At 45.2% G+C, this 13,655-nt stretch overlaps 1 protein-coding gene across 4 annotated transcripts in view; it reads right to left on the bottom strand.

The window, feature by feature from the left end:
• The window catches only part of LOC125354605 (protein DDI1 homolog 2), a 40,619-nt gene that overhangs the window by 7,876 nt on the left and 19,088 nt on the right, over nt 1–13,655 (bottom strand). For 2 of the 4 annotated variants that reach the window (XM_048350289.1, XM_048350292.1), the window contains exons 4-8: nt 12,655–12,781; nt 8,387–8,514; nt 6,318–6,446; nt 4,089–4,192; nt 1,218–1,407 (exon numbers count right to left, since the gene is read on the bottom strand). In XM_048350289.1, coding sequence (XP_048206246.1) covers nt 1,218–1,407; nt 4,089–4,192; nt 6,318–6,446; nt 8,387–8,514; nt 12,655–12,781 — 678 coding nt within the window. Of the gene's footprint in view, nt 1–683; nt 1,408–4,088; nt 4,193–6,317; nt 6,447–8,386; nt 8,515–12,654; nt 12,782–13,655 lie in introns of those variants that run through there. The other 2 variants (XM_048350291.1, XM_048350290.1) reach the window with 2 other exon arrangements.

Here is a 13,655-nt window from a genome sequence, read left to right as displayed (position 1 = left end):
AAGTTTTTGCACAGGACAGGCTGGACTGTGATCCTATTTATGCTGCCATGTAGCTAGGGTGAGTCCGTGCGCCACAATATCCACCTAGTGGTTTAAATAGGGTCTCATTAGCTCTGCCCAGGCCAGCCTCAAACGCTCTCTTGGAATCACAAGCACAACTCACACCTAGCCTGATTGCTTATTTTTCAAGTTCATTATCTCTTCTGTCTTTAGGAAAAAGCTGTTCCCTAAGCTTGTAACTCTGATACATTTTACTGTTCATAAAAAGTAATGTGTGAGCTTAGTCATACTGATGAATAATCCTGGCTCAAGACTTTGAAATAACTCAAAAGTTAAGACTTTTCAGCATCTAGAAAATACATTTCAGTCATTGTTCTGTAACAGATGTGTTACAACACAAGTGTGTTGGGCCATCTTACCCAGAAAATTTGGCCCTGTCTTTAGATTTGGGACTTATTTGATACACTGCTCTACAGCCAAATAAGAGTGAATCTACATCTCACCATGTTTAATGCATCTTTTTGTTGTATGTATGTATGTATGTATGTATGTATGTATGTATGTATGTATGTATGAATGGTGCCAGTCCTGGGGTTCGAGCTCAGGGCCAGGGCGCTGTCCCTAAGCTTTGTCTACTCAAGGCTATTGCTTGAGCCACGGCTACATCTGGAGCTTTTTGGGGGGAGGTTAATTAAGAGTTAAAGAGTCTCATGGACTTTCCTGACTAGGCTGGCTTCAAATCTCCATTCTCAGATTTCAGCCTCCTGAGTAGCTAGTGGCTGCCAGTGCCCACCTTCAAATAAGCCTTATTACTGGCTCTTCCCTCTGGGGCAGCAGCACTTTCAGTAAATTTATTAACAGCTGGCACTGCTTAGCCAGAGACGAGGTACCCTTCAGCTTGAATGAGCTCACAAAAATGATAGGCAACTTCAGGGAAGTAACCGAGGAGCTCAGAAGTATCTGCATACTGCTGTAACTTCCTGTAGGGAAAAACAAGAGTTCGAGGAGGCCCAAGAAAGGGCTGACATTTATCCTGGCCACAGCAATGGATTGCTGCTTTTTGATTTGCTGACACTGAGTATTAGAGATGAGAGGAGAAAGGAGAAAGACAAACAAAAGCCGTATCTACTACTGAGGATGACACATTACATATTAGAAAGGTACTTTCCCTCACTAGTAACACAAACATTACTCAAGGAGCTGGCCATTCCAAATACCTGCTTCCTCTGCTGACTTCTGAATGGCTTCTGCTAACTCTCGGTCTGCAATCTCCTCTGGCCGCATGTCCTCTCGTCCGGCTCCGTACGCCAAGCGTGCGCACTCTGGGAGCTCTCCCTCGGGAAGGAAGGTGGTCTGTGAGCCTGTGGTGCCGATCACTAGGACATTCTTCTTGAGGTCAATGGAACACTTAGAAGGAATAATACAGAAAAATCATGATCTGGGATTTAAAACTCCATTCACAGGGAATTTTTACATTATTTTTTCCATTTCCCCCCCTTTATTGTCAAAGTGAAATACAGAGTGGTTACAGTTTCATATGTAAGACAATGAGTACATTTCTTGTTCAACTTGTTACCTCCTCCCTCATTCCCCCCTCCCCCTACAGAGAATCTTAAGTTAGTAGGCTTCAGTATAGAAATATCACTACAAATTAATATACCTTCTAATTCTTGGTGGAGATTCAATCCTTAATCAAATGTATACTGCCCTTACTCTTCAAATTTACTCTAAGTGCTGTTTGGTAACTATCTAAGGCTTGCACCTAAAATGACAAGCTGACTCCAAGTGGGTCACACCTATGATGCTAGCTTTAACACTAGCGACTCAGGCTAAGATCCAAATGATCAAGATTTAAAAGCTGGACAAAGGGGCTGGGAATGTGGCTTTAGCGGCAGAGTGCTGGCCTAGCATACATGAAGCCCTGGATTTCTCAGCACCACATAAACAGAAAAATCCAGAAGCAGCACTGGATTTCTCAGCACCACATAAACAGAAAAATCCAGAAGCAGCACCATGGCTCAAGGCTAGAGTGCTAGCCTTGAGCAAAAGAAGCTCAGGGACAGCATCTAGGCCCTCAGTTCAAGCTCCATGACTGCTGCAAAAAACAAAAAACAAAAGCTGGACAAATTCGAGAGACTCTTATCCCCAATTAACTAGCAAAAAAGTTGGGACTGGAGATGTGGCTCAAATAGCTGAGCACCATTTTAAGCCCTGATATCAGCACCAAAAAACCCAAATTACATCCAAAACCAAAAAGTTGGAATCCTACATACTAGGGAGGCAGAAAAGAAATCAGGAGAAATAAAGTTTGTGGAGAGCCTAGGCAAAAACATAGACTTCATTCTCAATCAACAGCTGGATACAGTGTCATGCACTTGCCATCCTATCCCCGTGGGACATTTACGTAGGTGGATCACAGTCTAGGACAGTCTAAGTAAGTATACCCTAGGTGAGAGAGAGAAAATAAAAGGGCCAGGGGTAGAGCTCTAAAGGTAAAGAACCTACCTAGCAAGCACAAAGGCTTGAGTTTAGAAACACTAAACTTTGCCTGCAAAAAAGAAAGTAACCCTACCACTTAAGCTATGTCTGTACTATCCCTTTCTTAACTGGCTGTTTTTTCCAAAATAGAATTCTTGTTTTATTTTTTGGTTAGTCCTGGAGCTTGAACTCAAGGCCCTGGGCACAGTCCCTGAGCCTCTCTGTGCTCAAGGCTAGTGCTCTACCACATGAGCAAAGCGCCACTTTTGGCTGAGTATTTTATTGGAGATGAGTCTCATGGACTTTCCTGCCTGGGATGGCTTCAAACCTCGATCCTCAGGTCTCAGCCTCCTGAGTAGCTAGGATTACAAGCGTGAGCTACCAGCACCAGGCCAAGTAGAATTCTTTGACTTATGTCTGGGCTACAATCTTGTTGCTTGTTCTTGTTGCTGGGGATGACAGGGTCCTTGAGCCCAGCCATTTCCTGACATGGAGTCTTGTCAACTTTTTTTTCTTTTTTTTTGTCTGTGCTTGTCTGGAGTGTGAACTCAGGGCCTTATGCTCTTGTTCAGCTCTCTTATTCACAGCTGGCATTCACTACTCAAGCCATGCATCCAAGTTCAGCATTTTTGCTAACTGGAGACGGAATCTCATGGATTTGTCTGTCCTTCCTGGCTTTGAGCCTCAGTCTTACAGGGCTCAGCCTCCTGAGTAGCTAGAATTACAGGATTCAGGTCTTATATACCTATTCTTTTTGGCAGGACTGGGGCTTGAACTCAGTGCCTACACACTGATTCAACTTGCTTGATTAGCTGGCACTCAACATGAGCTAAACCTCCAGCCCTCTCGTGAATCTTTATGTCTGCACTAGCCCCAAACTGCAATTCTAAGATGACAAGGACTTGGACTGAGGCCTGAGAGCAGCCCATGAACTTTTTGCTCAAGGCTAATGCTCCACCATTTGTGCCATAGTTTCTGACATTTTTTGGTGGTTAATCGAAATAAGAATCTCATGAATTTTCTTGCCCCAGCTGGCCTGAACTGTGATCCTCTTATCTCAGTTTCCTGAGTACCTACGGTTATTGGCATGAGCTACTGGTACCTGGATTTCAGATTCTTTTTTTTTTCCCCCCTCGGGTGAGGTCCTGGAGCTTGACCTTAGGGCCTAGGCACTGTCCCTGAGCTTTTTTTGTTCAAGGCTACTGTTTTACCACTTGAGCCAAAGCTCCACTCAGATTCTTTTTTTTTTTTTTTTTTGCCAGTCCTGGGGCTTGGACTCAGGGCCTGAGCACTGTCCCTGGCTTCTTTTTGCTCAAGGCTAGCACTCTGCCACTTGAGCCACAGCGCCACTTCTGGCCGTTTTCTGTATATGTGGTGCTGGGGAATTGAACCCAGGGCCTCATGTATAAGAGGCAAGTACTCTTGCCACTAGGCCATATCCCCAGCCCCTCAGATTCTATTTTTTAATGGCACATCATCTCAACCTTTGTATGACTTAACTGACAGAAGACAATTGCAGGTTTGAAAGGTCATTTGTCTTGGTTTTCCATTGTATGTAACTCCAATAGAAATGTAGTGACAGTACCACAGCAAAAAAGGCTCTTAATCACCTGGTGCCGTTTAAGCATGTCCAGTCCCAGAAGCATGTCCATGGGCTGTTCCTCCAGTATAGAGAAGGAGCATGCCAGAAAATCTCCTTCAATCTGAACCTGAGCTAAAACACAGGAAGACAACAGATTACTTACGTTGGCTCTGGAAGTGAACCCATCATCCTGAGCCTTGGTTTCCTTCACTCAATCACAGGCTCAATACAGAAACAAGTAGATTAAATACATAAAACCAGTCAAGCTGAAAGAGGTGCTGTGGCTCAAGTGGTAGAGTGCTAGCCTTGAGCAAAGAAGTTCAGGGACACTACCCAGGCCCGGAGTTCAACCCCCACGACTGAGAGGGGGGAAAAAAGTGAAACAAAAACCAGTAAAAGCCAATGAAGACCTAAACTCACAGTGGATCAGGGGGATGTACCTCAATGGTACAATACTGGTCTGGCACTCGTAAGCCCTAGGTTCCAGCCCCAGCCTGGGCTTAAACCTGTAATCCCAGCTACTCAGGAGGCTGATATCTGACAATCATGGTTCAAAGTCAGCCCAGGCATGTAAGTACATGAGATTCATACCCAATTAAGCACCAAAAAGCCACAAGTCAAGCTGTGGCTCCAGTGGTAGAGCAATAGCTCAGACACAGGACCGGCACCAAAACAAAAACAAACACAAAAAAACTAAAAATACTAGGAACTGAGCACATGCTTGGATCCAATTTATTCCTTGAAAGTTAGAAAGACCTTTGTGGTATTTGCAGTGCTGGAAATAGGACCCAGTGCTTATTCTACCACTATCTGTTCCAGGCCGGTTTGTTTTTGTTTGGGGCTTGAACTCAGGGCCTGAGTTCTGTCCCTAAGCTTTTTTGCTCAAGGCTAGAGCTCTACGGCTTTAAGCCAGAGTTCTAACTTCCTGTTTTCTGATGGTTAGAGATAAGAGTCTCACTAGGACTCTTCTTCCCTTTGAATGGGATACTCAGATCTCAGCCTCCTGAGCAGCTAGGATTATAGGCAAGAGCCACCAGCACCTACTCAGCCAGATCTGTTTTGGGTTATTTTTTTTTTTGCCCCCTGAGGCACAAATTCCTAAGACCAAAAATGATGGGAGAGACAAAAGAAATAAAACTTTGAAACTAGATAGCAGACGACCATGAGAAAAACCGAGAAGAATGTAAATTTTACCGCAACTAGAGACAAATGGTGAAAGCAGAAGGCTACAGTCTGTCCAGACACCATGAAGTACCCAGTGACTCTCCAGTGCCTTCGGGAAGGGGACGGGGGAAGAGAAAGCTCAGGGGAAGAGTGTACTTAATTTGCACCTAGGCCCAGGGTTCTACGCCCAGAAACTGGAGGACTCAAGATTCCAGATTGAAAAGGCTATGGAATACCACCCGCACAGATGCAAGAGCCATACCCAGGTACTTCAAAATACCCTGCTAGAGAGATAGACAAAGTGCAAATAAAAAGGGATAAAGAATCCGAATAGTGCCAGGCGCTGGGCTCATTCCTATAATCCTAGCTACTCAGGGGACTGAAGAAACTGAAGTTCAAAATCAGGCAGGAAAGTCTGAGGTTTCTTTTTCCTTTTTTTTTGGCCAGTCCTGGGCCTTGGACTCAGGGCCTGAGCACTGTCCCTGGCTTCTTCCCGCTCAAGGCTAGCACTCTGCCACTTGAGCCACAGCGCCGCTTCTGGCCGTTTTCTGTATATGTGGTACTGGGGAATCGAACCTACGGCCTCGTGTATCCGAGGCAGGCACTCTTGCCACTAGGCTATATCCCCAGCCCCCCCCCCTTTTTTTTAAACTCAGAGCCTTGGTATTGTCCCTTAGCTTTTTTTGCTCGAAGTTAGAGCTGTACCACTTGAGCCATAGTTCCACTTCTGACTTTTGGATGGTTAATTTGGAGATGATAGGTCTTACTAACTTTCCTGCAAAGGAAAATTATAAACAAACAGACATAAACATCCTAAAACTTAAAAACCCACTATCAGGGGGCTGGGTATATGGCCTAGTGGTAAAGTACTCGCCTTGTATACATGAAGCCCTGGGTTCGATTCCTCAATGCCACATATATGTCAAAAAAGCCAGAAGTAGCACTTGTGGCTCAAGTGGCAGAGTGCTAGCCTTGAGCAAAAAGAAGCCAGGGACAGTGCTCAGGCCCTGAGTTCAAGCCCAGGACCGGCAAAAAAAACCCCAAAAAACCCACTATCAGACAAAGATGGCAACTCCCAGTGCCTTTCACTCACCTAGGTGAACCCTTCCAATAATTTTCTGGGTGCCCACTCCTTTGGCAATCCCTGCCCACCGCCGGTCCACCAGTCTCATTATATTACACCTTTCTGCACAAGCCTGGCTCATAATAGTCATCTGGGCACCTGGAGGGAGAGAAAACCATCAGATAACAAAGACACAATTCACACTGTATCATGATTCAAAGAACAGCATTTAAAGAGTACAATGAATTTGAGACCAAGCCTCTTTGTACCCAGTACCTCTTCACCTAGTGTTTCCTTACCAGTGCTTTGCCTAACATTTGCGGCTGTGACGGAAAGCAGAACTGCCCGGAAGGGACCTCCTAAAAGTTCAGATGCTGAGACTCTGATGAGACTCTAGGCAGCAATGCTAAGCAGCAATTCATACTCTGAGCATTTTTCACTGGGATTAGCCCCAGAGCAATAATGACCACAACAATAAAACTCCACACTATGTGCCAAGAATCGGTCCTGCTTCCTTCTAAATTTAGGACTACTTAGGCAGTTTTCTGTCCATGTACTCAGCTGTGATAAGATCTTTGCCTACAATTTTCATCTCTCTCAATTCTCCTCCCTGTGCTGACTCTCTATCCAGAGCCAAAGGTATAAAAGTCCTCCCACCCTAGTATTTTCCCTCTCGGGATCTCTCCATCTTTACCAATGGAAGTTTTTCTTAAGTCGTAAAACGTGGGCACACCTTACTATTGCTCTTCCTTATTCCTTTCTGCTCTCCAACTCTATCCCAGCCCTGTTGAGACACAGCTCACTGAGGTCCTCTGCAGTTTGCTACTTCTGAGCCCTCCTTTTCCTGAGCACAGCTATTGGCCCAGCTGGTACTTTCTCACTTGCGAGTGGTCACATCTCTGCTTCTATGCCACTCACTGGGTATGTAATTTAACAGCTACAATCTTTAGGGCTACAGAATGCTCTAAATCTGTCTCTGCCTTCAGTCTTCCTCAACTCTCACTTTAGGATCACTTACCCTCTCAGCATTTCCAAAGCCATACCACTATGGCCTTGAATGCCACCTCACATCAGCTGTTGTGCACCTCTAGCTCTCCACTTTTTTTTTGGCCAGTCCTGGGGCTTGGACTCAGGGCCTGAGCACTGTCCCTGGCTTCTTCTTGCTCAAGGCTAGCACTCTGCCACTTGAGCCACAGCGCCACTTCTGGCCATTTTCTGTATATGTGGTGCTGGGGAATCGAACCCAGGGCCTCATGTATACGAGGCAAGCACTCTTGCCACTAGGCCATATCCCCAGCCCAGCTCTCCACTTTTTTTTTTTTTTGGGGGGCCAGTCCTGGGCCTTGGACTCAGGGCCTGAGCACTGTCCCTGGCTTCTTCCCGCTCAAGGCTAGCACTCTGCCACTTGAGCCACAGCGCCACTTCTGGCCGTTTTCTGTATATGTGGTGCTGGGGAATCGAACCTAGGGCCTCGTGTATCCGAGGCAGGCACTCTTGCCACTAGGCTATATCCCCAGCCCCAGCTCTCCACTTTTACCTGGTAAGAGTAATGTGTACCCATCTAAGCTCTTACTTTCTCTGAAGTTCACCTGAGTTTAAACAAGGCTCAGCTCAAGACCTGACCTATCTCCCCTACTCAGATCTCACCTCAGAGATAAGGTCCAGAACTTATCTTGCTCATTAGACTCTCCAGACTGAGAGGAAAGGGAATGTGTGTGGGAAGGCAATTCTTTCTATCCTCCTAATACTCCACAAAAGCGAGTTATTAACCTAAAGTAAGCAAGCAAGGGTGGCAAGAGGTCCTGTTCTCCTACCAACACAGATCTGCCTCAGAGTTCTTATTACTCTAAATTTTTTAGAGATATGTCCAAGCAACTCAGGAAGGGAAGAAAATAAAATACAATGCAAAAACACAAAACTAGTTAGGAAATGGTTTAGGGAATAAACTATTACCAACACGAACACTGGTAAGCAAACCATGACTGCCATGCCTGTGGCAGATCAAAGAACCAAGGTCTCCATAGGCATTACAGTCTGTCTCCTTTCTCCCCCGTCAGGTGAGACGTGGAGGGCACGAGACACCGAAAATGGAGCATCACCTGAGTCAACAAAGGCTTTCACAGGATGTCCGTTCACTTTGCAGTTAATGTAAAGCATCACTACTTGGCCAAAGCTCTCTGGAGCCTCCTCCATAGCTATCGTCATGTTTTCTTCAATGTTCTGTTGCCTGTAACGAAACAAGCCATGGACACTCAACACTCTACTTCTCAGAAGAAAAGTCTGTTTCAAAGTCACAATGCTCAAAAACAGATTTTTCTACATCTTTTGCCCTAGGATAGGGGATTTACTATACAGAGCTGGCAGAAAACCTAAAAGTATAAAAAACACCTTCTTGTAGAACAACTGTGTACTTTTATAAGCTCAGAAACAGAAAAATAAACTCCTTGAAATCAGGGTCTTAACCCTTTGCGAATTTCAAGAATGTTTCTTTTTCTGGGTGTGGTGTGGTGTGTGTGTGTGTGTGTGTGTGTGTGAGAGAGAGAGAGAGAGAGGAGAGAGAGAGAGAGAGAGAGAGAGAGAGAGAGAGAGAGGTGTGTGCCTCTAGACTCTGAAGACTGGGGTATCTTAAAACTCACAAACCAGGCTGGGAATGTGGCCTAGTGGTAGTGCTTGCCTCGTATATATGAAGCCCTGGGTTCAATTCCTCAGCACTGAAAGGATATGTCCCAGCCACCCCAGGGGACCATGCGGAGATAGTGTCAGACGGGAGGAGAGCTTCATAATGAGGTTTATTAGTGGGGCCATACTTCCCACAGGAGAGGGAGCAACATGGCAGCTGGCTGGCTTCAGCACCTTACCCAGGTGGTAGCTTACTTATATAGTTCTGGGGCTAAAGAGGAAGTAGGTAGGTCAGAATGGTGAGTGGGAGATGTTGGGGTCAGCTGCACCTTTAAGGGGCCACAGCTGACCTCAGCCTGTCCCTCCCCTTCCTGTCTTTAACCGGAAGAGAAGGAAGTCTGACATCACTTAAGGGACAGCTCCTTTGGACCAATCAGGGGCCCCTCTCTTGTGCCCGCCTTTAGGGTATATCTGGGGGGTTCCTCATTTGAATAAAGAGAAGCCCTAATGGCTTTCTCCAGGGGCCCACGTGTCCGTGTCGTTCTTGGCGGCTATGGGGCACCCTGCGACCACAGGCCACCGAGGCTACCCGTGGCCATCGCTCCCTCGTGAGCGATCATGGACCACCCGGGAAGGGGCGGACAAGTCCCTTCCCCCCCCCAAGCGAGGGGAAGTCGAGAGAGCCCACAGGAGTGACCCATTATAGCTCTAGGGCAGGTATGGTTTAGGTATCAGTTTAGGTATGGTTTGGGTGGATCTAGGGGCTAGACAAACCGAGGACCTGAGGCGGGGGAAATGCTAACAAGCACCACATTAAGAAAAAACATTAAGAAAAAGCCAGAAGTGGCGTGGTGGCTCAAGTGGTAGAGTGCTAGCCTTAAGGGAAAAAAAAAAAAAAAAAAGCCAGGGACAGTGCTCAGGGCCTGAGTTCAAGGCCCAGTACTGGCGGGGGGGGGGGGGGGGAGGGGAAGCTCGGGGAAAGCACCTAGAACTTGAATTCAAGCCCCAGGACCAGGGAAAAAAAAGCCGGAAGTAGAGCTGTGACTCAAGAAAGCCTGGGGTTCAATTCTTCAATACCACATAAACAGAAAAAGCCAGAAGTGGCGTTGTAGCTCAAGTGGTAGAGTGCTAGTCTTGAGCAAAAGAAGCCAGGGACAGTGCTCAGGCCCTGAGTTCAAGCCCCAGGTCTGGCAAGAAAAAAAAATTACTAGACCTACTTAATAAAAAGGCATATATAAGTCTGTTATCTCATGTCTTCATTCTCACCTCTCTCTTCGTACTACCAAACACTACCAATAGTAATAAAATCTCAATCAGCAGTGAAGACTGAGACAGTAGCAGAAAAGGGTACCCCAGAACTTTGGATCAACTATACTGAATCAGGAGCTATCAAACTACATCTGGGCATAGGTGGCTTATGTCCGTAATTCTAGCTTCTCAGAAAGCTGAGATCTGAAGACTGCAGTTTAAAGCCAGTCAAGGCATGATAAAGAGTCCCTGAGACTCTTATTTACCATTAATTATAGAAAAAAACAGGGGCTGGGGTTATGGCCTAGTGGTAAGAGTGCTTGCCTCCTATACATGAAGACCTGGGTTCGGTTCCCCAGCACCACATATACAGAAAACAGCCAGAAGTGGCGCTGTGGCTCAAGTGGCAGAGTGCTAGCCTTGAGCAAAAAGAAGCCAGGGACAGTGCTCAGGCCCTGAGTCCAAGCCCAGGACTGGCAAAACAAACAAAAAAAAACCCCAGAAGTGGAGCTATGCCTCAAGTGGGAAAGAGCTAGCCGTGAGCAAAAATAAGCTCAGGGACAACACCCAGGTGCATAGTTTAAGCCCCAGGGCCAGCAAAAACAAAACCAAAATTTCCTTATTTGCTTTTACAAGGGACACCATGCATCCAACCCACCAACTCACTGGTCCTACTAGCAATGGTTGCTCTCACGTGGTAGTGGCAGAGCTGAGCACGGGTGGCAGAGATCATATGGCTTGCAAAGCCTAAAATATTTATTACCTATCCTTTACGGAAAATGTCCACTGACCTTTACTCTAAACTACACGGCTTGTCCTTTTTGTAATAATGTTTTGTCTTAACCAGCCCTTCTATAATACAATATTAAAGAAAGTCAGTCACCTTTAATTTAATTAGACAAATAAGAAAGCTACTGTACTTCAGTGTACACATGCCCTGTGCACAGCATGTTAAACAAAACATGATAAAATTACACCACTTTTTTTTTTTTTTTTTTGCCAATCCTGGGGCTAGAACTCAAGGCCTGGGCACTGTTCCTGAGCTTCTTTTTACTCAAGGCTAGTACTCTAAGTATTCTACCACTTGAGCCAGAGTGCCACTTCCAGCTTTTTCTGAGTAGTTTATTGGAGATAAAAGAGACTCATGGACTTTCCTGCCTGGGCTGGCTTCAAACTGCCTCCTGAGTAGCTAGGATTTCAGGCATGAGCCACCAGTGCCCAGCTAATTACATCACTTTTATGCTACTGAATATTATTAAATTTAGAAGTGACCTAAAATTGTGTACCCGATCTTGTACTCACTCAATCCAAGTATGTTTCAACAGAAGAAATCCTCTGATGTAGCACAGTAGCTTTGGCTGTTATGGACTGTATTCATGGAGTGGATTCAGGGACACTTTCTCCTTTATAGAGGAATGAATGCATTACCTAGTCTCATTATGCCATTCTTGGGGAGGAATGTAAGCTACCTGGAGATGTTTCAACTCACTTCTACTCTATGGCTTACGGATAATGTCTTCATAAACCTCCTGCTTCTTGAGTTAAACAAAACAATTCAAAAACTTTTGGAGCAGCAGTAGGGGGAAAATAGCCATCCTTTTATTCAAATTGCATCTTGTTTGTGACTAATGACATCACCAAGACTGCCATTAACATCACTGTACTTGGTGAGGCTCCACTCTTGAAGATCCTGACTCATCAGATTTGGGAGAAGGAAAGGCTGAAGTATCTACAACAGGAGGTGAAGGGGTTGGGGATAACCAGGGCTTAAATTCAGGGCCTCATGTTTTCAGTCAACTCACTTGCTCATGGCTGATACTCCTCCACTTGAGCCATATCTCCAGCCTGGCTCTTTGCTGGTTAGCTGGAAATGGAGTCTCATCGATTTTTCTGCCCAGGTTGGCTTCAAACCAAGATACTCCTGAGTAGCTAGGATTACAGGCACGAGCCACTAGTGCAATCTACACATTTAAAGCTTCTCACGTGTATTTAATATAGGCCCAGATGAGAACCACTGCATTATAGAAGCCAGAGCTGCTGCCAGGCAGTTTATTCGGTGAGGTCAGTGAAGAGAGAAGGTAGAGACAGAATAAGGTTCCATAGTGTGGGTGTCACTCTAATCTAGTCATCTTCAGGACTCACATATTTCTAAAGAGAAAGATTCAAATCAGCCTAAGTCATCAGCATGGTGGTTTCTACAGGTTGGGGACATTGCTTTTGATTCTGGGGTTACATGCCTGGCTCTAATGATATTCTGTCTGCCAGTCAGAGACTCTTCATAAGATTTTAGAACAGGAGGGACTTAACAGGCGCCTGTACGTTTGCAAAGGTGAATCAAAATGGGAGGAACATGGACAAGGAGAAAATGATCTAAGATCCCCTGGAATCTTTGAAACAGAAGGCTATCTCCAAACAGACGGCCAACTAATGCCAGATGATATTTCCTTGGCGGACTTGGATACTCTAAGATCTGGTCATCAGGTACATGGGTCATTATTACCTTATATCTTCTTCTATCTTTGCCTGAGCTTCAAGGTCAAAGGGGTCAGCAGAAAAAAGACGAATCCTTTCTTGTTCCCTCCGCGCTCGGTCCTGCTGCTGCTCTACCAGGACCCTAGAAAATCTGTCTATAGAAATAAGGAAGGGATATCTTCAGTTTCACAGTATTTTCATTCTTCTTTTTGTAACATGCTACACTTTATTTCAAACATTTTGTTAACATAGTTTTCATGATCACAAATCCTATTAGCCTCAGCTGCAAAGTAAGAAGCAAGAAAAAACAAATGTGTTGGATACCAACATATTTTTTCCCTTTTGGTCGGTCATGAGGCTTGATTGCTGGGCTTATGTGCTGTCCCCCTGACCTCTTCAGCCCAAGGCTAACACTCTACTACTTTGAGCCACAGCACAACTTCCAGTTTTCTGGTGGTTAATTGGAGATGAGTCTCGCAGACTTTCCTGCCTGGGATGGCTTTGAACCGATCCCAGCCTCTCCAGTAGCTAAGATTACAGGTGTGAGCCACCGGGGCCCAGTTCCAGATATTATTTTATTTTTTATTTGTTTTTTATTTATTGTCAGAATGATGTACAGAGGGGTTACAGTTGCATGCTTAAGGTAGTGAATACATATACATTTCTTGTCATACCTCTTCCCCTTCCTCGTTTTTCTCCCTCCTCCCCCAGCCCCTCACACTACCTCCCCTTGCTTTCTTATTTATTTTTTCCAAAATCAAAATTTAAAATAAAATAGAGATCTTATCCTTAATGTCAATTCTCATTCTAGTCTACAATACTTGTGTCCTCTATGACTAGTGACTTTAAAACAATTCCTTCCAGCTCAGGTGATATATACATATACATCTCTTTTCTTTTACTTCGTGTAATCTGTTCCTTCTTTTTCTCTAATTTCCCCCCCTCTGCTACCCTTGAGTTGCTTAGCCAAACACATTTTAAAAGAAGGTGTTTTCGGCAGAAAACAAAGGGGCATGATCTCTTTGATAT

Source organism: Perognathus longimembris, chromosome 7 (genome assembly GCF_023159225.1).
Source record: "Perognathus longimembris pacificus isolate PPM17 chromosome 7, ASM2315922v1, whole genome shotgun sequence".
Lineage (NCBI taxonomy): Eukaryota > Metazoa > Chordata > Mammalia > Rodentia > Heteromyidae > Perognathus > Perognathus longimembris.
This window is presented reverse-complemented; position numbering and strand designations above follow the sequence as displayed.